Source organism: Colossoma macropomum, unplaced genomic scaffold (genome assembly GCF_904425465.1).
Source record: "Colossoma macropomum unplaced genomic scaffold, Colossoma_macropomum, whole genome shotgun sequence".
NCBI classification, from domain to species: Eukaryota; Metazoa; Chordata; class Actinopteri; order Characiformes; family Serrasalmidae; genus Colossoma; species Colossoma macropomum.
In genome coordinates, this window is record NW_023494793.1 from 16,276,805 (window position 1) to 16,301,376 (window position 24,572).

A 24,572-nucleotide genomic window follows, 5' to 3' on the forward strand; every position below is an offset into this window, starting at 1 on the left:
TTACAAAACTTTACAAAACTTTTCCAGAAATAAGGTTTGTAAAAATACAATGTGGCTCTTTGCTAGTTGTTGTGATAAGGCACTTGCTAAGGTTTGCTGATGTTTACGTGGGCTGACTGCGAAGAATTAAACTTAGTGAAAGTAAAGTAATTTATACTTTCTTTACTCTGATCATTTTGTGTGATGTGAAACATGGAATCAAGCTTTCTTCCCATAACCCTACCCGTAACTTTGCTTTCTCAAAGTTTGGATGCAGATTTTCCACGGGATATGCTTTGCCATCTAAACACAGCCAGACAAATGAAGATGAATGGAGAGAATCTCGCAAAACTTCTTACATGAGAAAATCAAATGACATGGCTCTCCCCTTCTGGGAATCTTAAGGTGGAATATGTTTCTTGTTCGTTCCTGCTCTCTTTTTTTACATTTCTTCTCCTGGTTTTAGCCATTTTTGCCTGTTTCTGTATTGTTAAACTGCACGGCAACCAACAAAAATCTTGGATATTTCAGGAGTTCTTTCGACTGTAGTTTAGGACTTAAAAACAGGCTTGAAACATACATGCTCAACTTGTAATTTGCATTTTATTTTCTATTACTACGTCTGCATAAAATCTTGGTGTGCACCACAGCTTGCACGCACCTGGGCCACACAGCTTAAATGATTAATGTTTAATTAATTAATTAATTAATTAACCCATTCAAACTGCTCATGTGCCACATTGTAATGCAGTTTGCTGTGATAGATAGAAATCATGTTGACTGGATTATAGAATACCATGGGGAACCAATCACAGTTAGCAGCCCATAAGAAATGGTGTGACTACCAAACCTGACTGTGAGAGCTGGCACATATATAGTTGAATGTTAGCAATGAAATAGTGTGCAGGGTCCCAACCAAAGTGTAGGAAGCCCTGAACATAAATATTAATTTTAATAATGCATACTAAATGAAACACTTTATAAAAAAAACACTCACTGGCTGGTGAGGAGCCGCATAATGCTCCAGTCTCGTGGAAACACACCAAGCTTCATCAGGTTTCTGAACACACAGAATATCTTCAGCAGAAACTCCTGCAAAAAACAGTAAAGGAGTATGGTGATATATGCTGCTGTTGGTCCTAGACCCTGCTATTTCACAACTACAGTACTTACAGTTTACTGGGGCAGATCTCGCAGTACATAAATTTCACAATCTGACTTGTAGCAAAGGTGGTATCCTATGACAGTGCCACATTGAAAGTCACAGAACTCTTCAGTATGACCCATTCTACTGCCAATGTTTGTCTATGAAGATTGCATGGCTATGTACATGATTTTGTACTTGATTTTTATATACTTCTTAGCAACGGGTATGGCTAAAAAACCTGAAATCAATAATTACAACATACTTTTGGCCATATAGTGTAGCTGTTTGTATTGATCTCTGAGCAGCCATTTATTACACGTTGCAGGTTATGATGTGTAAAAATTAAGTCAATATGCATATTTGTACATACTGTGTAGTACTGTTCAAAAACATTTGTTCAAATGAGTTATCCTGACAGTAAGTATGGTTTTGCTTGTAAAATGCAACTAAACACAAATACAGTAAAATAATAATCTCATTAAATTACATTCTGTCAGTACATTATATTTAACATAATGCTAACAGCAAGGCTACCAATCTTGTAAAAAGAGCTAAATCCAAAAAACAGCATCAAATATAGAAAAATGTCAGAGAGCACTAGCATTATTTCCTTTGTTAATAAAAGACATTTAAAGGAAATGATGTTGGTGCTGTACATTTTTTTTCTATAGTTAATATTTCAGTGCAATGAGTGTCTAGATATTTCAAAACGCAGTATTAATTCGTATGATTCTGGTCTATGTTTCATTCTGATTGGCATCATGGGCACACTAGATCTGTTTTGGCTCACCTTGAGTTCATCTTTGCTGTGGAAGTTGTTGAGCAGGTGGTGGAAATGCAACTCAGACATCAGCTTCAGCAGAGACAGCAAACAGGACACATACTCGCCCTGTAGGAAAACCAAACACATAGAGAGCTGTCAAACTCTTCCCACAGCTGCAGGAAAACCAAACCAACACACAAGGCGTCAAACTCCCTACAGGAACACAAAAACACAAACAGAACATCAAGCTCATACTGTCCATGTAGACATCATCTAAACACAGGTCATGCATCTCAAAAATCCAACTGCAGGATCTTTTTTTTTTTAAGGAGACATTTTCTCACAATTTTAGTTTGATGAAAGCTATTGTGTTTAGCTTTGTTCTATGTAAAGTAATAACATCATTTACATTTTTGCCATGTTTTTGTCATTGCCTAATTGTAAATGAAAATTCGTTTATTAGAGATTTAAATGAGCCTGATACGAAGCCAAATACAATCCAAGAGTCATACCTGACCAGATCCAGACACCATATTTTAAGTTCTAACCTGACCCCAGCCTAACATTTAGTGCAAACATTACCCAGATCACATCAAGTTTTGAGTCCAAAAAAAAACAGTCTGAGCCCAACAATATTTAGTCTGAACCCAACTCGACCTGAACCACATGAAGTTTTTAGTCCAAACCCAGACCAAGCACAAAAACATTTAGTCCTAACCTAACCTAGCTCGAATCATTAAGTTTTGAGTCCAACCTTCACCTGAGCATAGCATTTAGCCCAAACTCAAACTGACCCAAACCACATCAAGATTTGAGTCCAAACTCAACCCAAGCCAGACTACATTTACTATAAAAAAAACCCAACCCTAACCAGAACCACATCATCAAGTTTTGAGTCACACTCCAACAACATTTAGTCTGAACAACAGCAAGTTCTGACACCGAAACTGACCTAAATCCAACAAAATTCTGTCTCAAACTGACCTGAATTAACCAACCGTCACGCAACGTGCCACATAAAGCCTGTTATTTTTATTGATAATAGTCATCATTAGGTCATGAATAAATAAAAAGTAATGATATAAAATACTATAATGTAACAAAATAATCAGCTGCCCATATTTAAAGTTTTAATTCTGCTTTTTAGTAAGTCATTCATCAAGCAGTGCTTTTGAACAACATCCCTAAGCTCTAATCAGGAATTTCTATTCTCATGCTGCACAGTGCTGATATTACCCATCACCCATTTAATCCTAAAACTCTGCTTCTTTTTCCTTTTTTCTTACATACAACATACATACATTGGCTAAACAAAATTAAAAAATCACTGTGTTAATTCCCACAAATCCATTTTCTCACAGCCATGGACCTCATGGACCTCTGTGCTACATTCTGTCAACAACACGAGAGGGTGACTGCAGCATGCCTGATTACAAACTGTGTAATTGTAATGAGAAAGGAGGAATAAATTAAGGAGAAAAACTAGAGCAGGGGAAATTCTGAGGATATCTGTTAAAAGTGGGAGGCAGACTGTGGGAACCCGACCTGAGCCAGACACATATTGAGTAAATAATGTCCAAATATGACCGAACCTGACAGTCGGGTTCAGACAAATATTTCAGATTATACTGTTAATGGAGTTTCAGCATGCCAAATGGCAACACCATCCTTCAATATTCATTACAGATAGGTCATGTTAGTGATCAGAATCTCCCAATATTGATGTCTCTTCCTCTTAGCTCATCTTTTACCAAAAATTGGGACAGTAGGTAAAATGTCAATAAGAACAGACCGGAATAATCTGCACCTTCTTTTTTAACCTATATTCAATTGAAAAACAGTACAAAGACTAGATCTTTAACCTTTCAACTCACTTGTGTTTCTTGTATATTTGTTTTGTGTTTCTGTTTTTAAAATTTTTATATACACTTATTCTTAATGTGATGCCGTTTCTGGATGTTGTATATAGCTTCCGCTTTGCGTTGTAGAATCTCAACATGCATTTGTGGATGCGCTGGCCGACACTGTTTACTGACAAGGATTTTCCGAAGTATTCCCAAGCTCATGTGGTAATCTTCAACACAGAAGCATGTGGGTTTTTAATGCAGTGCCATCTGAGCAATCAAAAGTCATGGGGATTCAATATTAGTTTTTGGCCTTGCCCTTTACTCATGGAGATTTCTCCAGATTCCCAGAAGCTTTTGCACCAATAAAATACCTACAATTTATGCAAATGCTCGTTGAGGAATGTTATTCTTAAAGTGTTGACGTGGTGAGCCATCGACCCATCCTTGCTCATAAAAAACTACACCTTTCCTGGATGCTTCTTTTCTGCCCAAGCATGACTGAATCACCTGTTTAAGACATTTTGGAAACATTTCACATTGTGAATTGAATCTCGATATTTCACTATGTTTTAAACTGACCCTGTCCCAACTTTTGAAAGTTTAAAAGGTAAAAAATTAAAGTGAATCTACAAATCACCGCTTTCTGTTCTCATTTGCATTGTCCCTACTGTCCCAACTTTTTGGAATTGCGTTTTTACCTGTGAACTTTGAGCTGGATAATAGAGTAAATATGAGAATGTTTTTGATGCATCTAAATTGAGCTATCAAAGTGTTCCTGAAGAAAAAAAATGCCTGAAACTGACGGTGTCCCTGCAGCAATGCTAAACATTCATGCTGTCCCTGCAGGAGAACCACACACAGACAGAACTATTAAACCTATACTGTCCCAGCAAGAAAAGCAAGCACACACAGAGACGTCAAATTCATGCTGGCCCTAAAGGCAAAACAAACACAGAGCAACCAGATTCATGCTGTTACTGGAAAATATGCCTAATTAAGCTACAAAACACAACAGCTGAAACAGCTATAATCCAGTCTAAGACCTATACCACAAAAAATAAGTCAGGTTAGCTTGAAATTTTTATCCTCCTGCATAGTTTTATTTATTTATTTATTTTCTCAACTTATTTTAATCAAAAGTTCTCCATTAAACATTGTCTCAAAAATTAGAGGCTTTCTCCTCTCAGACTTCTGACTGTAAATATGCTTAATATGCTCAAACCACATCCAGGTCCGCACTAAGTTTGTGCAGACTTGTCAGTGTGTTTTAGGACAAAGCATGACTTACAGTGAACTATATAAAAGAAGCAAACTTCACGAGCCAATAAATGAATTAAAGAGGTGAAAGACATGGGAGGTAGCTGACCGTTATCTCTGCAGTGCACTGGGGACAGCGCTGACTCCGGCTGTTTTCCACTGCCTGGCTCTTACTCATGATGGACAAGAGGGTCTGCAATAACACGTCCAGCAAACTCTCCACCATCATCTCCACCTCCTCCTGCACACACGAAGACTCCTAAGATAGCAGAGGAGAGAAGGACATTGAGCAGATCTAAGCACAAACATATGAATATCATATGAATGTACTTCTCTCCAGAACACTAGCAAAAATAAAGGTTAAACAGTCTAGGAACTGCTGCTTTAAAGAACCATCTTTTGGAAGGCTATATATATATATATATATATATATATATATATATATATATATATATATCAACATTTTACTGTATCACATTGTGTATCACAAAAATGTCTTCATATATCATATTTTTGCCATATCGCCCACCCCTAGAACCTACTGAAAGGTTCTTTATAAGTAGTTCTTCTTTGGTATCAATTTGGTAGAATTTTAAGAGTGTGAGTAGATACCTGAGAACTTGTGTTGAGGATGGAGAAGATGCTGCTCAGAATTCCTGCACACAGCAGCAGCTCTCTCTGCTGTCTCAGGTGCAGGTGAATGTGATGCAATACTACTGGAAGCAGAATACTCCGGGATTCTGAGAGAGAGAGAGAGCAGTGAGAGTGTGAGAGGGAATCAAGCTTCATTCACTACAAAAACTTAACCAGTATGGTGCAAGATAGTTTGACAAACAGATTCTTTCCATCTGTCCAATTTCAATGAATCAAACATCTGTGACTTATGGGGTCACAAGTAGGAGCTTTTCATCCATTACAAGTGCTGGGACACTGTGCTAGTGGTTACCATGAGCAAAATATCCCCATCACCGATACCGGTACTAAGTGCCAGCCAATAATGAAACAGTAGTGGTGCAACACTTCAGCTACAACAGATAGAAGCTGTTGCCAGTGTTGCCAGATCGGGCCCATTCCCACAAAATTGGGCGGATTTAGGTTGGATTTGGCCCCACATTGAATCGGCCAATGAGTTATCAAAACTTTACATACATTTTAGTCACTCCTGTTGAGAGGAGACTGTTGCTCTCCCGTCTGCATCATTCACAATCAGCATCATTGGTTAAAGTATTCAGTTTATTACTGATACAATGGATGTGTATACAGGCCTACAACAGAAAACAATATCTCGTTCACTCTGCAATATAGAGTTGTGCAATAGTAAAAAACTGGAATGGCCCATGATCTGTTCAGCATAGCCTCTATAGTTAAGCCAGTTTTAAAAATGTGTATAAGGAATACTTATGCTTGCAATATTATTGCTATTCATGTGCTTTTCTGATTGCCTGGGATCATGGATCTTATAATGTTCACATACGCCTTAACTTCAACACAAACCACAAATCTTTAGCCTTGCATTAAAAAGTGCTTCAAGTTCAGCACTCAATCAGTGTTTCAGTTTTATGAAGACCCTCCCTCAGTAACAAGCTCATCCAGTAGAAATTCATAATCAGCTAGTTTAATAACTAGTTTGTTTTTTTCAACTGTGATAAGAGTCATTATATTGACCGAGGAAAGCTTTTCTGCTTAGTATTTTCAGAAAGAAGACAGGACAACTTGCCCTTCCGTTTTCTGTTGTCTGATGCTTCCGAGGTTCATGAATGAGTTAAAGTCCACCACTTACAATGATTAACCTTTACTATTCAATCACACTTGCCATCCAAGTGACATTCTGAGATCTTGACCCAAACAGATAGATGACCAACCTGGGAAGTAGAAGAGTCTGCTGTCCACAGTACGAGAGATAGACTGGAGTTTGACCACGTCCATGGACTGACCAATGTCCACCGTACCGGGCATGCTTGCTAGCGTCCCCCTCACCAGCTCTGCCACCTCCTGCACTGTAAACATCTGAAGAAGCTCATCAAAGATGTCCGGGAAGCTGTTTAATAACGCAGCCTGGAGAGAAGGAGGATACACAGATAGGTGGGTGAATAGACATAAAAGTTTAAGGGAAATTCGACGACCAAAAATAAATAGTTAAGATATAAACAAAGTCATTCTAAGTGGTTTGATGTAAAATGTGCCTTTCTAGAGAAACTTACAGAGTCGGAATTGTTTATATTGATGGTGACAGGAAATTGATGTCTAAAGACGACTCTAAAATCTACCTCACAATAAGCTATTACTCATGAAATTAAATCTGTTGCCTGATGCCAGAGACCTTGTTTTTTTGGCCTAAAGCGTAATTTTTAAAACACATTCATGGTGGAGAGGTACATAGAGGGTGTTGTAAGACAAAATAGTCCCCAAAGAAAACTTTTTTAATTCACCACTATTTTAACATTATCAAGATTACACGCACAAACTCAGAAAGGTTCAATAGTCATTTTAGACAAAAACATGACAACCTTTGGCTTCTATCACCACCACTGTAAAGCAATCTGAGTGAGTAGGTTCCACTGTTTTATTATGAACATTACATATAAAAACTTGCATAGGCTAACTTGTCGTTTTGGCTGGTACATAAAATGGCTACTTTTGCATAGACACCATGACGCCTGGTTCCTATCACCACCGCTGTCAAGAAATCTTCTCCACAATGCACCATTTGACATCAAAACATTGTGAATGAGTTTGTTGACATCTCAACGATTGGATTATGTAGAAACTGAAACAAATCAGTGGAATTCCTCTTATATTCTTATATACTTACTTGATTAAAATCAATTACTTGATTAAAAATTAATTGATTAAAATGTACATTGTTGATGAAACGTTTAGTGATTAGCAATTTGCCTGATATACAGGGCTTTTTCAGGTCATTATAAATCAATGTTTAACACTGATTCTCCACAAGGTGGGGCTATTAGCGCTTTTTTGTTCATCATTGAAAGAGAGGAAACCCACACTACCAGGATCTTACTAATGCTCACGTTAGTGGTTACAGATTTCAGGGATATGAAGTAAACTTAAATGCTTGCTGTTACAAGTTATGTGTATGTAAAGTCAAACGGTATATGAAGCAGAGCTGTATCAACTAATCAACATTAAAGATAATAAAATAATAATAAATAATAATAAAAAATGGATCGAGTTATTGATCAGTTGGCGTGATGACATTTGCGCATCCCATTTACATCATGTAACTGAAAGAAGAAAAGAGAAATAATGGAGACTGCAGTAGAATGGCATGTTTGACCAAAAAAAACAATTAAAACAACTTACTAAACATCATCTAAAACGATGGTTTCATGTGTAAAACTGGGTTCAGTGGGCATCACAACTGTCAGGCACAAGTATGCAAGAGAATATACACTTGCACTCACGGCAGAAACCTGGGATGATGAGACACTAATATCTTATTTAAACTGCAGCCAACAGTAAAAAAAAAACAAACAGCACATCACTTTCAGCTTTCCGAATAATTCTGTTTTAGTTTAGCAGATAGAACAGGCAGCATTGGCTGAAAGGGTGAGCTGCGTTTTGAAACTGTTGGCCTAAACTGCTTGACTTAATAACATGGTTATCAGTGCTGCTTGTATGCTAATTCACACAGACTAGCTTGGGTGTTCTGACTTTTTTTCATGTTTTTTTCTCCTTTTAGCCTCTCATCCACAAGCAGAAGGGACACTGAGTTTTTTCAAACTGTATTTTAAGTAAGCCATGGTAAGGCAAGGCGAGTTTATTTATATAGCACATTTTGTTCACAAAAGTACGGAGCCCCGCTGGTGACATCCTGTATAAATAACAATAATGCACGGCCACAACCTAGTAAGGCATGGGAACAAGATAATTAAGTCGTGGCCACAACTTAGTAAGGCAAGGGAATGAGATCCTAATGCTTAGCCACAACTTAATAAGGCATGATCTCGTTTCCACGCCTTACTAAGTCATGGCCACAATTTAATTATCTCTTTTCCACACGTTAATAAAGCATGGCCACACATTATTTTTATTTATGTGGGAAGTCATGAGCAGGGCTCCGTACAAAAGCAATTCTATGTGCTTTATACAAATAAAAGTAAAAAGAACATCAAAATAAACAAATAAAGACAAAGTGATTAAGAGTGAAAAACAAAAAGGGAAAAAATAGTCATTGTTACTCAAGTCTTTTCCAGCACCCTAAATGAGCAAGATGTAATGTATTAGTCAGTCCATGGGATAACAGTGCTAGCATTTAACTGCCAGGAACGTTGATTAAAACTAGGATAGCAGCTCTAAGTGTATTTATTTTAAAAATGCACATCATGTGCATGGTTATTGCCATTTTACGTGTGATGAGCTGCTCTGTATCTCACACAGCTGATAACATGGCTGATAACTGGAGAAACACAGAAAAACACTAAGTTCCTTCATTGTTTCTGCACCTTTCATTTTTTTCTGCACCTTCCAACGTTTTTTGGAGCAATGCAGAAATTCTGTTGCTGTGCCCCTGATAAAAGCTCTTTTTAGAAAAAATGAATAAGGAGATAGGGTAGGTGATTTTTGTATAAAGTAAAAAAAAATTCCTTGTATTTTAATTAGCTGAATGAAATACTATTGCCAGACTAACATCTGCAAGTTTTTGTTTCCCAACTAATCGATTAATCAATATCATAATGTATCAACTAATCAGTTATGAAAACAGCCCGAATATGAGGTTACAAGCTTCAAATGCTGGGTTAAACACAGACATTTGAAGTCTGAGTCTTAAACCCTATGAGGGAAGTAAATATACACCACTGCTAGCTTGAAATCCCTCATAGCAGTGCTAGCTGATATTAGCAATAATTAATTAATGGTGGAGGTTTTCAGGCTACACATAAAGTAAGCATTTCTGCATTAAATGCTGCTATATAATGATTCACACAGTCATGAACAGTTCATGAAATGGCTGGCTCAAAGCACCATTAAAAATAGCATTAAATTGAAATTGCGGATACCCTGCTAATGCATATTTTAAATTCTTCTACTGCTCTTTCTTGCTGTAAAAATGGCCACATGTTTCTATGTATTTTTTCTCCATAGTGTTTTAGTGTTTTTTTTTTCTTGTGAAGTATTAGAATCTCTAAAAGGCTCTGCATAATATTTTATTGTTCGTTTGAGCCTATTTTTATTGTTTAAAGTTAAAAAATTATTACTCATCAAAATAATAACTGCTAGATTACTCAATTTAGGGAGGCACTGATACCTTTTTATTCAGACCAAGTATGAGTACATATTTGTTAGTACTATCAGACTCGGTATCAGTACTCATTGATATCGAGTCTGATATCATATCATCTGATATCAGAGAATTAACTAGATGTTTGAATAAATAAATACAATGTACCTTAACAGTTAATTCTTTAAAATCTAGTTGATTTTAAATGAAGTGCATTAGCTTGAGTCATTTGTTTATTTGCTTGGCAGTGAACACTAACTAGGCTTACGTTGCATAGTATCAGCTGGTATCAGATGTTGGTATCTGTGTTTTTTCATGAGGTTGAGTACAGGTAAATAAGCATGGTATCAGGCCATTACCTGATACCAGTATCAGTATCAATAAACCCCTAAAAAGATTACTAATATTACGTGTAGTGACAGCCCTAGTTAACACATATGCCCAAGTATTCAACAAGTATGGATATGTATGCATCACCTGTGTGCAGACGAGTGTCTCAGCATTACGTCCATCCAGACTGAGCAGAAAGCGGATGGAGTGGAAGAGTTCCTGAATGCTGGCTCTGAACTGCTCCTCTTCCAAACCACATGTGGCCCGCGAATACAGAGCCCGAGACTGAACTATAAACTTAAACAGATACTCCAGTGCCTAAAAACATCAGCACACACACAGAAGGACACATACGATGAATTTAGAGATTGTTTCCTGAAGTCTTTAGGTCAAGCAGGGGTGAGTCTAGGCTTAGGGAAGGCTATGACTGTCAAGGCCATTAAAGGTTAATTAGAATAGGAATACTAAAAATTCTACTGTGTATTGTTGTCTAGTAGGAGTGCAGAGGCAATAACAGGAGATTTGTACAAACTAAATGACTTCCTTTAAAATGTTAAACTGATTGCCTTTCATAATGTAAATTTAAGCCACACATCATCCAATCAATATTTTCTTAAGTCCTAAGAAAAAGTCTACGTAACTTTTTACTTCTCTACTACTACTAATTTCTCTCCAATTTAATCATATGCAGTGATACAGATGGCTGTAGCATCAGCAGTGATCGAACTCACGATCTGCTGATGATTGGGTCAATGAAATAAGCATGTTACTGACCCTCATAGCATCCTGAATGTGGTCCTGGCGCACAACCTCAGCAGAGCGATCCATGTACCACTTCAGACAGCGGATCAACTCCCTATAAACACACACACATATACACGTTCAACGATATAAGCAATACGTGATGTAACACCAGCTATAATATGAGCTATGAAATGTAATTAGAACTGGCACAGCTAACATCACATCACACAGTGTGAGTGTGTGCTATTTCAGGCTAGATTTGTTACAGGATTTGATCAGATTAATTTTTTTTTCCTTTGATATCCCCTCTAGCATTTTCTGTTGCTATCAGTCTGATATCCATCGATACTGATATGCCATCTCTAGTTACTATATGAGCTGTGATGTGCGCTACATCTCATGGCCAAAAGTATGTGGAGACCCCTCCTAAATATTTAGTTCAGGGGTTTCACCCACTCCCACTGCTAACAGGTGTATAAGATCAAGCACTTAGCCACCTCCAGAGACAAACACTGGCAGAATGGGTCATACTAAAGAACTCAGTAACTTTGAATATGGCACTGTCATTGGATGCGACATTTGCCACAAGTCAGTTAATTTCTGTCCTGCTAGATCTGTCCCAGTCAACTGAAAGTGCTATTGTGAAGTGGATGCATCAAGGAGCAAACTCCCAGTGTGGGGTCACTGAGTGCTGAAGCATGTAGCACATTAGAAAATTGCAGATTGTCTTTGCATTACTCATTAAAGAGTTCCAAACTGCCTCTGGAAGCAACATCAGCAAAAGAATTGTACACCAGGAGCTTCACAAAATGGGTTTCCATGGCTGAGCAGCTGCACACAGCATAATGCCTAAGCACAGTGCCAAGCGTTGTCTGAAGTGGTGTAAAGCATGCCACTACTGGGTTCTGGAGCAGTGGAAACATGTTTTCTGGAGTGATGAATCATGCTTCACTACCTGTCAGTCACCACCTGGCAGTCTACTGACCGAAATGCACAGCCAACAGTAAAGTTTGGTGGAGGTGGAATAATGGTCTGGAGCTGTTTTCAGGGTTTGGGCTTGGTCTGTCAGTTCCAGTGAAGGGTAATGTTAATACTACAGCATACAAATACATTTTTCACAGTCAGATGATTCAAATCTTTGTGGCAACAGTTTGGGGAAAGCTCTTTCCTGTTCAAGCACAGTTGTGCACAAAGAGGTCCATTAAGACATGGTTTGATATATTTGGTGTAGAGGAACTCCAGTGGCCTTCACAGAGCCCTGATCTCAACCCCACATCTTTGGGATGAACTAAAGCGTAGATTACGAGCCAAACCTTCTCATCCAACATTAGTGCCTGACCTCACAAATTCCCTTGACTGAATGGGCACAAATTTCCACAGACTCCAGTTCCATATTTTTTGCCCATGGTTTTGGAATGGGATGTCCAATAAGCTCAAACAGGTGTCATTGTCAGATGTCCACATACTTTTGGTCATATAGTGTACAATTTAGAACCCCTATACAGGAAGCGAAATTTTAACAGAATTTTTTTTTTCTCTTCATGGTCTCATTAGACAAAGTAATACATTTTCAAGATGGACTTTAACCTCTTTTATGTTTTTACTTTACAGAATAATACAGATTTGGAATAAATCCTTCATATAGTAACTACAAATCACATGGTCAATTCTTTATGGAAACAGTGTGCAAATTAAAAATTAAAAGCACTGTTTTGCTAGTTAACTTGATCTTGCTATGTTTCAGTGAAGTTAGTGCTGAAAATGTAGGCTAATATTTTAAGTATATTATTTAGCTATCACAGCTACATGAGTCATACATAGATAAATTTGTGCAAGTAGTGATATAAGGGGTCCAATAAAGACGTGCTATGGGCTGCAGAGCGACAGCCCTGTCTGCACTTCCAATAATTACACCATAAACAGAGGTGCAGAGTAATTTGTTCTGATATCTGAGGCGGCAATGTGTTTATGTGTTAATTACTTGTAGGCCAGCGCTCCTGCAAACTGGTTGTGTATGTAGGCATCCATAACTGGGCGAAAATGGTAATACCGTGGATCCCTGAGCAGGTTGATGATGAACACCTAAAACACATGCACAAACACATAAGTCATAAGTGAACACTATGGCTCATCTATGCAAAAAGAGAGAGGTTAACATTTTTTATTAATTTATTCAAAGATTTTAATGACTGGTTACAAAAAGAATACAGAAATATCCTAGATATTTTTATTATTTGTAAATGCACCTGAGCTGAAGAAACATACACATATACAAAATGTCTTACCAGAGACTGAAACACTAGTGGTCCATATTTGTCAATGTTATCATCAAGAAGAGAAAACAATGTGTCCAGTACATCCTGCAGGAACTACAGACAAAACACACAACCATACTCATTTTCATTTATATTGTGGGTGTGTATATATTTAACACAAAATTACACAGATGCCTCAAAAACTAAATCTAATATAACATTTTTCAGTATTAACGGTGTCCACTCTTTGCCTTTATTACAGCTTAGTTATGGCAGAGATATTTTTCTGCACCTTCAAAGGTTGTTTTTCTGCTTCTCACAATCCAACTAATTCTAATTACAAATTTGGACTCTTCAGTCCATAAAACCGTACTCCACATCTCAGGTGTCAAGATTCTAGAGCAAATTTTCTTCTGTTTTGTCTGCTTCCTTTACCCTGTAACAGCTTCTTAACAGCTACACATTCTTTCAGACCCATAGCACCAAGACCTCTACTTACACAGTGGAAGGATGGACAGAAACATCTGTTTTTTCTAAAGCAAGATTTTTCTCAAAGATGACAGCTTTCAGTACTGTTTATCTGATGGTGGGGACTTTTAGCTGTCTACCAGGCATGGCTGAATTTGCATGGTTGTTAGGATTCCCAACTTCTCTATATCTTGCCATAATTTTTTAAACTCCTGTTTTTTTCTGCAGGTGCAGTGCAGTGTACAGTGTTTTCACACTTCCAAAGTTCAGTCCAGACCAGATGTTGGTTTGCATTTTCTGCTTCTCACAATCCAAATAATCCCAATTACAAATTCACACTCATCAACATTACTCCACATCTTTTTCACTCATTTTCCTTTCACTTTCCCTTACCTTATGCAATTGGATTGTTTTATATCTCCTCAAAAATTTGTGAGGCAGCTAAAGTGAGTTTAAGTAGTTACTTGTTTAAATGCTATCATGTCTTTGCAGGGAGACAATGTCAGTAACTCCTTTGGGAAAAGCTTTTGTAATGAGGACATGTGTAACTTGTAGATTTTTAGGTTGCAAGAACTTAAAGGGTTAAAGTGGCAGTAGGGTGAACTAAAGTATACAGTGGGTAAATTAAATACCAATAGATTTGATATTTATTGATCGATTTGTAAATGCCTGTTAACTATATGCTTCCTGCTTGTACTTAATGTCCGTTTTGACCGGAAATAAAATAAATAAACTTTGCACAGTACTATATGTACAATAGAAATGTATGTATATGTGCACACCTTTACAATTTCCTCTCCACTGATAAGTCGTAAGCGGCCGAGGATGTCCAGAACTCTCTCGGGATTAGCTTTCCATTTTAGCAGAGTCAGAAGATCCACTGTAAACACAAACATATACACAAACCAACAAAAATATTAACGCTTAGGGGCTTACTTTCTATTAAAAAAGAATTAGGTCAAACTATGAAGTAAGTCATCCTCATGTGTGTGTCTGTGTTAATAGTTTATTGACATATGCATAAAGAGATGTATTGGACACTTTTTTAATGCTGCAATGTGGCCAACAATTAAATGCTCTAACTTTTAGAGCTTTCAGTTCATCAATCAAACCAGTTTGAGTGGGGATGTTCAAATTTTTGCATACGACTGCATATATATTTTTTCCACTTATGTGGAATGTATGACAATATGTAAAGGTACTGTCCTACCTCATGTGTACAACACAGAACATGTAAAAGTTACAGAAAAAGGTCTGATTTTTAGGACTGTTGGCTGTGAATTCCTAAGCTAATTGTAATGCTAATTACACATTACATTCACTTAAGACTACAAGGTAAATTGTTAGGGTAAATGGAATAACAGCTAAATTAAATATTTAGAGATGTTTACTACTCTTTTTTTCTGGAGTAATGGCAGTACGTAAATCAAGCAGCTACTTCTATCTCTGTCATTTATATTGTGATTTCTTATAATGTGTAAATCGGTCAGAAATTACAGTCAGTCAGTGGTAAACTGGCTTTACCCTACCTTCTCATAGGGCTTATGTAAATCAAGTTACCTTATTTAAACAGTATAATTGTATAGGACTTTAGCAATTCAAGGCACTATGCAATGCAAATGTCATCCTGTGCTGGTAAAGAACCGGTAGTGGATAAATCTGAGTTCTTTGTGGATTTGTTTAATAGTTATTTCATAATTCTGACATAGTGTGTCTACTGCTATGTCATGAATGAATCCATAAACGCAGCTTTAGCTAGTTCTCCAGCTAATTATAATTACAGATTATTAGCACAGTAACATAGATTCAGACTCTAAGATGATTTCTACTCACACACTCACACAAATGTCTACAGTTACTCAGAATCATGTGTAGAGTGAGCAAAATTTACATTCTCTGTTGAGAATGTAAATATGACCAAAAAACACTTCTCTGGCTACTAGCATACTAGCTAACAGTGTTAGCATTATAGCTTCCAAGCAAGCTAAAGTTAGCTCAATATAATAAAAAATAGTTCAATAAGGCTGCTTATACAGCAAGATAAGGAAAAAATTCCAACTCTAATAGAAGTTGTATTATGTCATCTGTTAATAGGTCATTGTTACAATAAAACCCATTATGTGTTTCAGTGAAGGTGTTTCAGCTTTCTCCATTTTTTTAAGGTTACAGACAGTTTTCACAAAACCCAGGAAAAGCACCCTGTGACATAATGTGTATGAGAAGTCAATGCCAACTATGGCTCCCACATCAAGATATGAAGGAAAAGTCAGTTTGATGAGAGGGTGTTGATCCGTACCAAATCGAGAAGTTATCTTTTGATTCTGAATTAGAATTATATCGTAAATCAGCCTACACATGACAGGAGATACAGAATACAAATCACTTTAATCATATGATTATTTGGTCTGTAAACAGGTCAGCGATATTCTGTCTTTTGTGCCATCAACTACACCATCAAACGTCGTCTTTACTGCAAAAAGTGAGTGATAGCTTAGATCACTAGCTCTGCTAGTTTTGGCGTTAACTGCATTCATTATCTAGCTAAAGCATAAGAGATTTAGACATAAATAGCAAAACTGCATAATCGTCAATCATCAGTTCATGTCAGCTGTCAATTGTGAACAATTCTGAACACTCAAACATGGTCAGGAGAAGTCATCCTTCACTGAACAGTCTATCTGTGAAATTACGGGTATAGGATGATTATTCTCACTGTCCAAAAAATTCTCCTTCACTGGCTCAGCTCTTCAGCCTCTTTCCCTTCACAATGTTAGACAGCCGCGATGCTATAAAAGCATACACTATTTTGATTTTGTTGCTGTTGTTACTACAACCATGAACCACACTGTACACAATGGCTATATTTTATCTGTCAGGACACTTTATTAACTAACGGTATACAAACAGTGGCTCTGCAAGCCTCAAGTCACCCTCAAGTGTGACGTCAATCAAATACTGTAAATAATAGTAACAGTGGGAGAGAATGAGGGGACATTTAATGGTGTATAGCACTACCTGCTGCTAGTCTTGGACGACACCTGAGCATGCACGTTTCAGTAATAGACATCAGTCAGACAGAGAGTCAGTCAGTCAGTCGGCCAGTGACTCAACTTTTGTCGAGTGCACCAAGGCATATGTTTTTAGGCTCTCCTTATTTTTGCTCTATTGAAAAATGTGTCATAACTGATACACCACATATCATGTCAAATTGAATTTTGCATTTAGTGTGTTGTCACACCTTTACTGCCTACAGATCTAAAATCTATGTATGGACACAACTGAAATCTCAGATAGATGTGTGGACTCAAAATACAATGCCAGATTTTCCTTATGTTTGGGGCTTTACATGGGTTTAGAACAGTATGTCCAAAAACCCATATGTCAGGATGTATTGTGTACTTACCGTTCTGTGTAAGCTTTGTTGAAGCCAGCAGGGTGCTGATACAGAAGCTCTCCTTGTTGCTCCGTTGGAAAGGGAATGAAGCTGGGATAGCAGGACAGCTGTTCAAATCTGCCTTACAGCACGGCATACTCAAATACAAACCCTGATTACTGAACGTAGTGTTCTCATCACACTACAGAGAGTGAGACAGAGAGGAAGGCAGAGAACAAAAGACAGAGCAAGGCAGAGAAAACAAAAGAGAAAATGTGTATTAATTAATAGTTCATAAGCAGAGCAAAGAGAATTCTTTTCATCTTCAAAGTGTCTTTTGTGCTGTCAGGAAACTCAGAAGTACTGAGCTGAATGCAGTGCATCAAAAACTCTGTTTATAATTGCCACATTTGGTCTACTAAAGAGCATCAGTCACCAAACAGCCTATATGTTGTGATCTCATGCAGTCTTCTGGGAAATCTCATATGTGTTCTGTGGCCAGACTACTTGTACTTCTCTCCCAGACATGGAAAACGTGACTACTGCAGCTAATGGATAAATTACACATTTTCTGAGTAGAATTAAACCATAGAACTTTTACTTTAGTTTTTCTAGTGACATATTCAACCATTTTAATTTTGAAAGGAAGAGTTCACCCAGAATCACATCTGATCCCTGTTATATGTATTTTGGACCACTGTAGAAACATGGCCACATCCAGCTTTGTTTTGGTTGCAGTAGCTGGTTAGCTTGCTCAGTATAATTAGCAATATGAGCTTCATTGTTTTTGGTTGTGGAAAAGCTTCACAGAGAGCACCGAGAATTCACTTCGTATCCTTTCATTTCCTCCCAGAGATGGAGAATTGAGCAAATTATGGCTACAATTGTTGCGGCACCCTGAATGTGGTGCTGATATCTTGAGGTAATTTGAAAAAATCATGGAGAAAACCGGGGCTTATACCCACTGTTTTCCCCTGGACTGAGTTACAGTCTTTGGAGGTAGGTTTGTTCTTGACAGCAGACAACACCAACTAGCGAGTACCACACAGAGAGGAAGACGTCCGAGAAGCGCTCCCGATACAAAAGATGATTTTTTCTGATTGAAGCATGCAAAACAGATAAAATATAGATGCTTTATTAGCCTCCTAGAATGTCTTTTCTGAACAAAACATGTCAACGAAGCCATCACGAGGTACATTATGGTGTGTATCAGCCAGTTGTGTGTACAATGTTTGTTATACGTATTTTGACATTGAATTTAGTTCTAAGGGATTGGGTGGCAGAGTGGGGCTTTGGGCAGTTTTATTTGCATTAATCTACTCAAATTATTCAAGCAATTGATATAAAACCACCTGAGGTGCCTAGAATTCACCCAGTAACTACTTAGAAGGGCTGTAATGTGAAATAAGGTGAACTCTCCCTTTAAAAATCCTTACACACTTAACTTCCAACCTGAGAAAACAGGCCAACTAACTCATCTTTGCTAAACAGCAACTGTGTTCTTTTTCTACTTTTTATTTATTTCATTGCTTTAGAACAATAAGCATGAGAGATCTTTATTACATTGGCTTATATTTAAGAGCTCAATGACTGTAAATGTGGCACTGTCATTACATGCCACAAGTCAGTTCATGAAATTTCTGCCCTGCTAGATCTGCCATGATCAACTGTAAGTGCTATTGTTGTGGAATGGATGCGTCTAAAAGCAACAACAGTTTAGCCACAAAGCACCATGCAAACTCACAGAGCAAGGCCACCGAGTGCCGAAGCGCATAGCTTTTAAAAATCACACATCGCTCACTACAGAGTTCTGGGGGGCAACTCCATATTAATGCCCATGAAGGGGCAAATCCATATTAATGCCCATGGTTTTGGAATAGGATGTCCAACAAGCTCATATAGTGTGAAGGTGAGGTGTCCACATACTTTTAGCCACTTTTACCCAGGGTATTTATTGAGGTGTGAGGAAGTAAGAAGTGACACCACACAAGCTATTATTAGTCTGGGGGCTCTGCTATCGGACAGATGTATGTGTCTATACATATGTGTGTGTGTGTGTGCTGACCTTATAGACATAAAGCTCATGGCACTCATCCAATAAGGTGGTCCCATCCTCCCTCATGAGCGGCGTGAACGAGAAACCAAAGAGCTTCTTCTCTCCTTTATCTTTTGCTAAATGAAAATACAGCAAACACTGTTACAGTTCACACATTTCAAATATAAAGTAGGGACAGTATGTGGAATGCAAATTAAAAAATACAGAAAGCAGTTGATACACTCTGACCTGTGTTTAAATTCAAACAGTACAAAGACCATCTTTAATGTTTTATCTTATCAACTTAACAAAATTTACATAAATTTACATATTTATACACACTCATTCTGAAATTGATGCTCACAATATACTCCAAGAAAGTTGGGACAGGGGCAATTTAAGACTAGAAACATCATGAAATGTTCAAAATACATTTTAAACAGGTGATACAATCATGCTTGGGCATAAAAGGAGCATCGAGGAAAGGCCTTGCTTTATGAGCAAGGATGGTTAGAGGCTCACCACTTTGCCAAAAAATGTGCAAGAGCAAAAATAACATTGCTAAACAAACTATTGCAAGGATTTGCACCATCTACAGTGCATGCTGTCATCAAAGCATTCAGGGAATACAGAGAAACTCGTAAAGGACCCTGAATGCCTGTGACCTTCAACCCCTCAGACAACACTCTCATTGATAATGTGTGCCACATTATGAAGTGCAAAATATAACAACAAAGGCATCTGACTTTCTACATTCAAAACTGGATCAGCTGATGTCTTCAGTCCCCAAATGATTAAATGATTAATAAATGCCGTTAGAAGGTAAACATGCTCCTGTCCCAATTTGAAAAAAAAAAATTGTTGCAGGAATTAAAATTGGAAAAAATCACACACACACACACACACACACACACACACATTTTCTAAACTGCTTATCCTTCTGGGTCGCGGGGGTGTTGGAGCCTGTCCCAGCAGTCATTGGGGGGAAGACTATATCTATATATGTATAAGGTCAAAGATCAAATAGTGTGTTATTGTACTGTTTTGTTTGAAACAGAACTTACTAATTACTGCTTTATGTTTTTATTAGCATTTCACACTGTCCCAATTTTTTTGGAATTTAGGTGTTTATACATAATACACTGATGGAATTCAATCTGGAATTAGTTTATTAATGAAATGCAGGGCCAGCATAAGTAACAATAGGTACTCATGTGATGACATTATGCAATCTGATGGATGCTACAAGGCTGATGTAAAATAAAATTATAGCAGTGGCCTGCCTCAGCACTGCCGCATAGTTATATACTGAAAGCGTAATGATATCAAAATAGAGTGACCCCATCGCCAATTGTTATGCCAACTGTGGAGTTATCAATGGCGAGGGTAAATCATTTACCTCATGACATTCTCAGTAATTGTTGGAGCAATATATCCAAACTTTCAGAAAAGAGTAGGTCTAAAGTATCCAGTATGTATTTGAAGGCACTTGATCTTTCAGCAGCCTAATAGATCCTACAGATCACAGTGAAAACTGAGAAGGTCCATCAAATGTAGCTGACAAATGCCTTAATAAATTATATAATGAAAATAAAAATAGTATCGTTCCTGTGCTTCTGGGTAGGTAATTTCAGCCTAAAACTCACTGGATTTTCTGCTTGTACCATTGGTTTAATACATGACACTAAACGTAATGAGTTAATAAAAAGACTAGCCAGACTTAGTAAGCTAATTTAGCTACATCTTGGATTTTTGATGGGTTTCATACAGTTACCAACGTGTTTAATCTAAACCCTGCACTTTTCCTCTTATGTGTTTGGTTTAGGAAATGAGTACATTTCCACAATTCCTGTATCCAAAGTGTTGCCCAATCACAATGGTGTGACACACTGTAAAATTCAGAAAATATTTGAGGTGCCTGGCCTTATATTTTGCTCCCCCACACTGCTTGTGGTGCCCAGACCGATGAGACAACTGTACATTAGTGCTGGGCAGTGCTGATAAAATTCAATAGCACAACATTTTCCAAGCATATCACAGGATAACAGTATCAGATGATGTTTAAGTCTGCACTAATAAAGTTAATAAACTTATGCTTCCTGACTTGTGATACTTTATGCAAAAAAACATCTTGCACACTTGACATATCTTTTCACATGGATATGGATGGATAAACGTGTAGTGGTATGAAAGAACATGAATCATAAAATTACATAATTAATAGAAAAATAATAAATACATGCAGATTAATCTTATTTTGTTCAGTTATCTTTTTAAATGGAAAGAAAAGTATATTTAGGGTAATTTGGGGCAAATAAGACAAATGTGATTAGTTTAAAAAAAAATAAAAAATAGAGTGCTTTGTGTCCACAGTTTAATGAAATGCTCCAGCATTTTTCTATATTTGTGTGTATCATGCTCTGTTACCAGGAACATTACTTAGGACACATTTCCCTTTACTTAGAAAAGAAATGCTAACACTTAAAACACATTTGATAGAAGTCAATGGGCAGTTGTTTCAGCACATGTCCACTGGCTTCTATTATATAGAGCATTCCTTTAACCCTAATTCTAAGCTCTAACAATGAACATAAATAGCTCTATGCTGTATTCTATAATCGCTGGGCTAAAAGCTGGGATACAGGAGGAGGTATAAAAATTCCACTTCACACATAACTTTTAAGGGTAAGTGTCCAGGGCACATCATGTACTGAAGTTGTTAAGTTGATGGGTGTGGGGCACAGTGTATAGTGCAGAGGCTCAGCAGCACTCACTGGAGCAGTGTCTGAACTCGAAGCGTAGGTGCGATCCGCGGAAGCGTTCAATAGGAATGGACAGTTTGAGGCTTTCACTCCAGCGAGGACTGTTATTGTGGTACAGCACAAAGGAGCAATGTTCACTAACACTGGGCTCTCCACAGCCCACGCTGATACAGTCCTGAGAGAGGAAGAGAGGGAGAGAGAGGGAGAAAGGGAGAGAGAAAGACAAACAGAGAGAGAGGCAGAGTAAGAGACAGATAGATAGAGAGGAGAGAAAAAGAGAGCGAGAGAGAGGTGAGAGATAGATAAAGAGTGAGAAAGTGAAAGAGAGAGGAGAGAAAGAAAGAGAGAAAGAGTGAAAGGGAAACAGACAGAGAGAGAGGTAGGATATAGACAAAGGGTGAGAAAGTGAGTAAAGAGAGAAAGAGTGACAGAGAAAGACAGAGAAAAAAGAAACCAATAGAGAGGATAGAAAAAAGGGACAGAGAGAGGGAGGATACAGATAAAGCAAGAGAAAGCAAGAGAAGGAGGAAAGAAAGAAACAGAAAGAGAAACAGAGAGACAGAGAGAGAGAAACAAAGAGAGAGGAGAGAGAAAAATAGAGAGAGAAATAATGACAGAGAGAAAAGCAAGAAAGAGGAAGGCAAGAGAGAGAAAAGACAGAAAGAGAGAGGGGAAAGAGAGACAGAAGGAGAGGAAAGAAAGAAAGAAAAGAGTGAGAGAGAGGGGAAGAGGAGACAGATGAAAGAGAGAGAGAAAGAAGACAGAGAGAAAGAGAGAGAGTGAGGAAAGAGAGGAGAGAGAGAATATATAAATACCCCCACACCTCTCCAGCACAGGCACACACATATACACTCAGTTATCTGCTAACCTCCTGATGCAGAACAGAACTATCATTTCAAACATTTGTCACCTCCACCTACACTGACAAACACAAACACACAACACCTCCACGCATTCGTGTGCTGAACAAAACATGCAGCCCCCCCACCTTCCCCAATACTCATGAAGCAGCACGAATATCAGAGACTTACTTTTAGCGTCTCTCCGTCCGCATACAGCACATACACAGTCACCTCAATGTTCTTCTGCACGCTCTTCCCCCCTCGCTCGAAATCACCCCGCTCCAGCGTCAGATACAGGTCATTCCGACTGTCCCCTGCTCACACACAGACACACACAAAGAAGAGTAATCTTTTAAATAAAACTACTATCAGGGGTCTCAAGCTACTGAGACAGCTTCATCTGGCCTGTCACATATTTACAACTCATACTTAAATCCGGCCTGAAAATTATTTTTCCATTTTTCTGCAGCTACGTATAGGTAGTGTTTGTTTGACGTCACACTTGTCACCACTGCCATATTGTTGACACGTAGAGCCACTGTTTGTACACTGCGGGAAGTGGAGGTGCTGAAGGTGCTGCAGGACCCATACACTTTCTTTAATGGCATTTGAAGGATTATTTTATCCAGAATGATTTATAATTTGACCATTTTACAGAGGTAGGTGAAGGTGGTGTTAGGAGTCTTGCCCAAGGACTCTTACTGGAGGTGCTTGCCCCTGCAGGGTACAGAACCCCAATCTACAGCATGGAGAGGAGAGGTGTTTCCACTACACACCCCAGAGTTCAGAATTGCAACTTTTAAAAATAATAACAATAATGAAACATTCGGAACTCATAATAATTTGAACTTTATAATAATAAGTGATGATCAGTTACCTCGCCACGTATCAACGATCCAGAAGGAGAGAGCAGAGACACAATGTGCCTCAGCGGTTTGATGTGTCAGATGTATATATTGTCTAATTACTAATAAAAATGAAAAAAATGCCATCATTTTGCAAGATGTCATTGTTCATGTCACATATACACATTCAGCACACCCAACTAAACCTTCCCGCGTCCTTGACACCATTAGTTAATAAAGTACCCTGATAGATAACATAGAGCCATGCTGTGTCACATGGTTCATGGTTGTAGTAACAACAGCAACAAAAAAAAACAACGTGTAAGCTTTACAGCATCTCAGCTGTCCAGCGTTGTGAGGGAAAAGAGGAGCCAGTGAAGAAGAAATCTTTGGACAATGACAATAAACAGGAAAAACTTTCAACCACCTCTCAGTTTTGTAGTTTTGCCCATCATCATTTTTGAGTGTTGAGAATTTTTCATGATTGACATGATTTTTCATTGACTGATGATCAACTTTTGCTATCTCAATATTTATCTCTAGATCTCTAATGCTTCAGCTAGACAATGAATGCAGTTAAGAGTTAATGCAAGATTTGCAAAGCTAATGTAACTTGAGCTAATGTCAAATTAACACTGATTAGCCCCAATCAAACATAGGTTAGTAACTTACTAAAGGCATTA

At 37.9% G+C, this 24,572-nt stretch overlaps 1 protein-coding gene across 1 annotated transcript in view; it reads right to left on the reverse strand.

Annotated features, from left to right (window-relative positions):
* Nucleotides 1-24,572, reverse strand: part of LOC118813361 (dedicator of cytokinesis protein 3-like) — a 95,930-nt gene that overhangs the window by 31,287 nt on the left and 40,071 nt on the right. The window contains exons 15-28 of the mRNA XM_036578650.1: nucleotides 23,234-23,358; nucleotides 22,215-22,377; nucleotides 19,471-19,577; nucleotides 17,436-17,607; nucleotides 14,815-14,912; nucleotides 13,595-13,678; nucleotides 13,291-13,391; nucleotides 11,340-11,421; nucleotides 10,713-10,883; nucleotides 6,856-7,048; nucleotides 5,606-5,733; nucleotides 5,103-5,252; nucleotides 1,917-2,015; nucleotides 977-1,071 (exon numbers count right to left, since the gene is read on the reverse strand). Of these exons, the coding sequence (XP_036434543.1) occupies nucleotides 977-1,071; nucleotides 1,917-2,015; nucleotides 5,103-5,252; nucleotides 5,606-5,733; nucleotides 6,856-7,048; nucleotides 10,713-10,883; nucleotides 11,340-11,421; nucleotides 13,291-13,391; nucleotides 13,595-13,678; nucleotides 14,815-14,912; nucleotides 17,436-17,607; nucleotides 19,471-19,577; nucleotides 22,215-22,377; nucleotides 23,234-23,358 (1,768 nt within the window). The remainder of the gene's footprint in view (nucleotides 1-976; nucleotides 1,072-1,916; nucleotides 2,016-5,102; nucleotides 5,253-5,605; nucleotides 5,734-6,855; nucleotides 7,049-10,712; nucleotides 10,884-11,339; nucleotides 11,422-13,290; nucleotides 13,392-13,594; nucleotides 13,679-14,814; nucleotides 14,913-17,435; nucleotides 17,608-19,470; nucleotides 19,578-22,214; nucleotides 22,378-23,233; nucleotides 23,359-24,572) is intronic.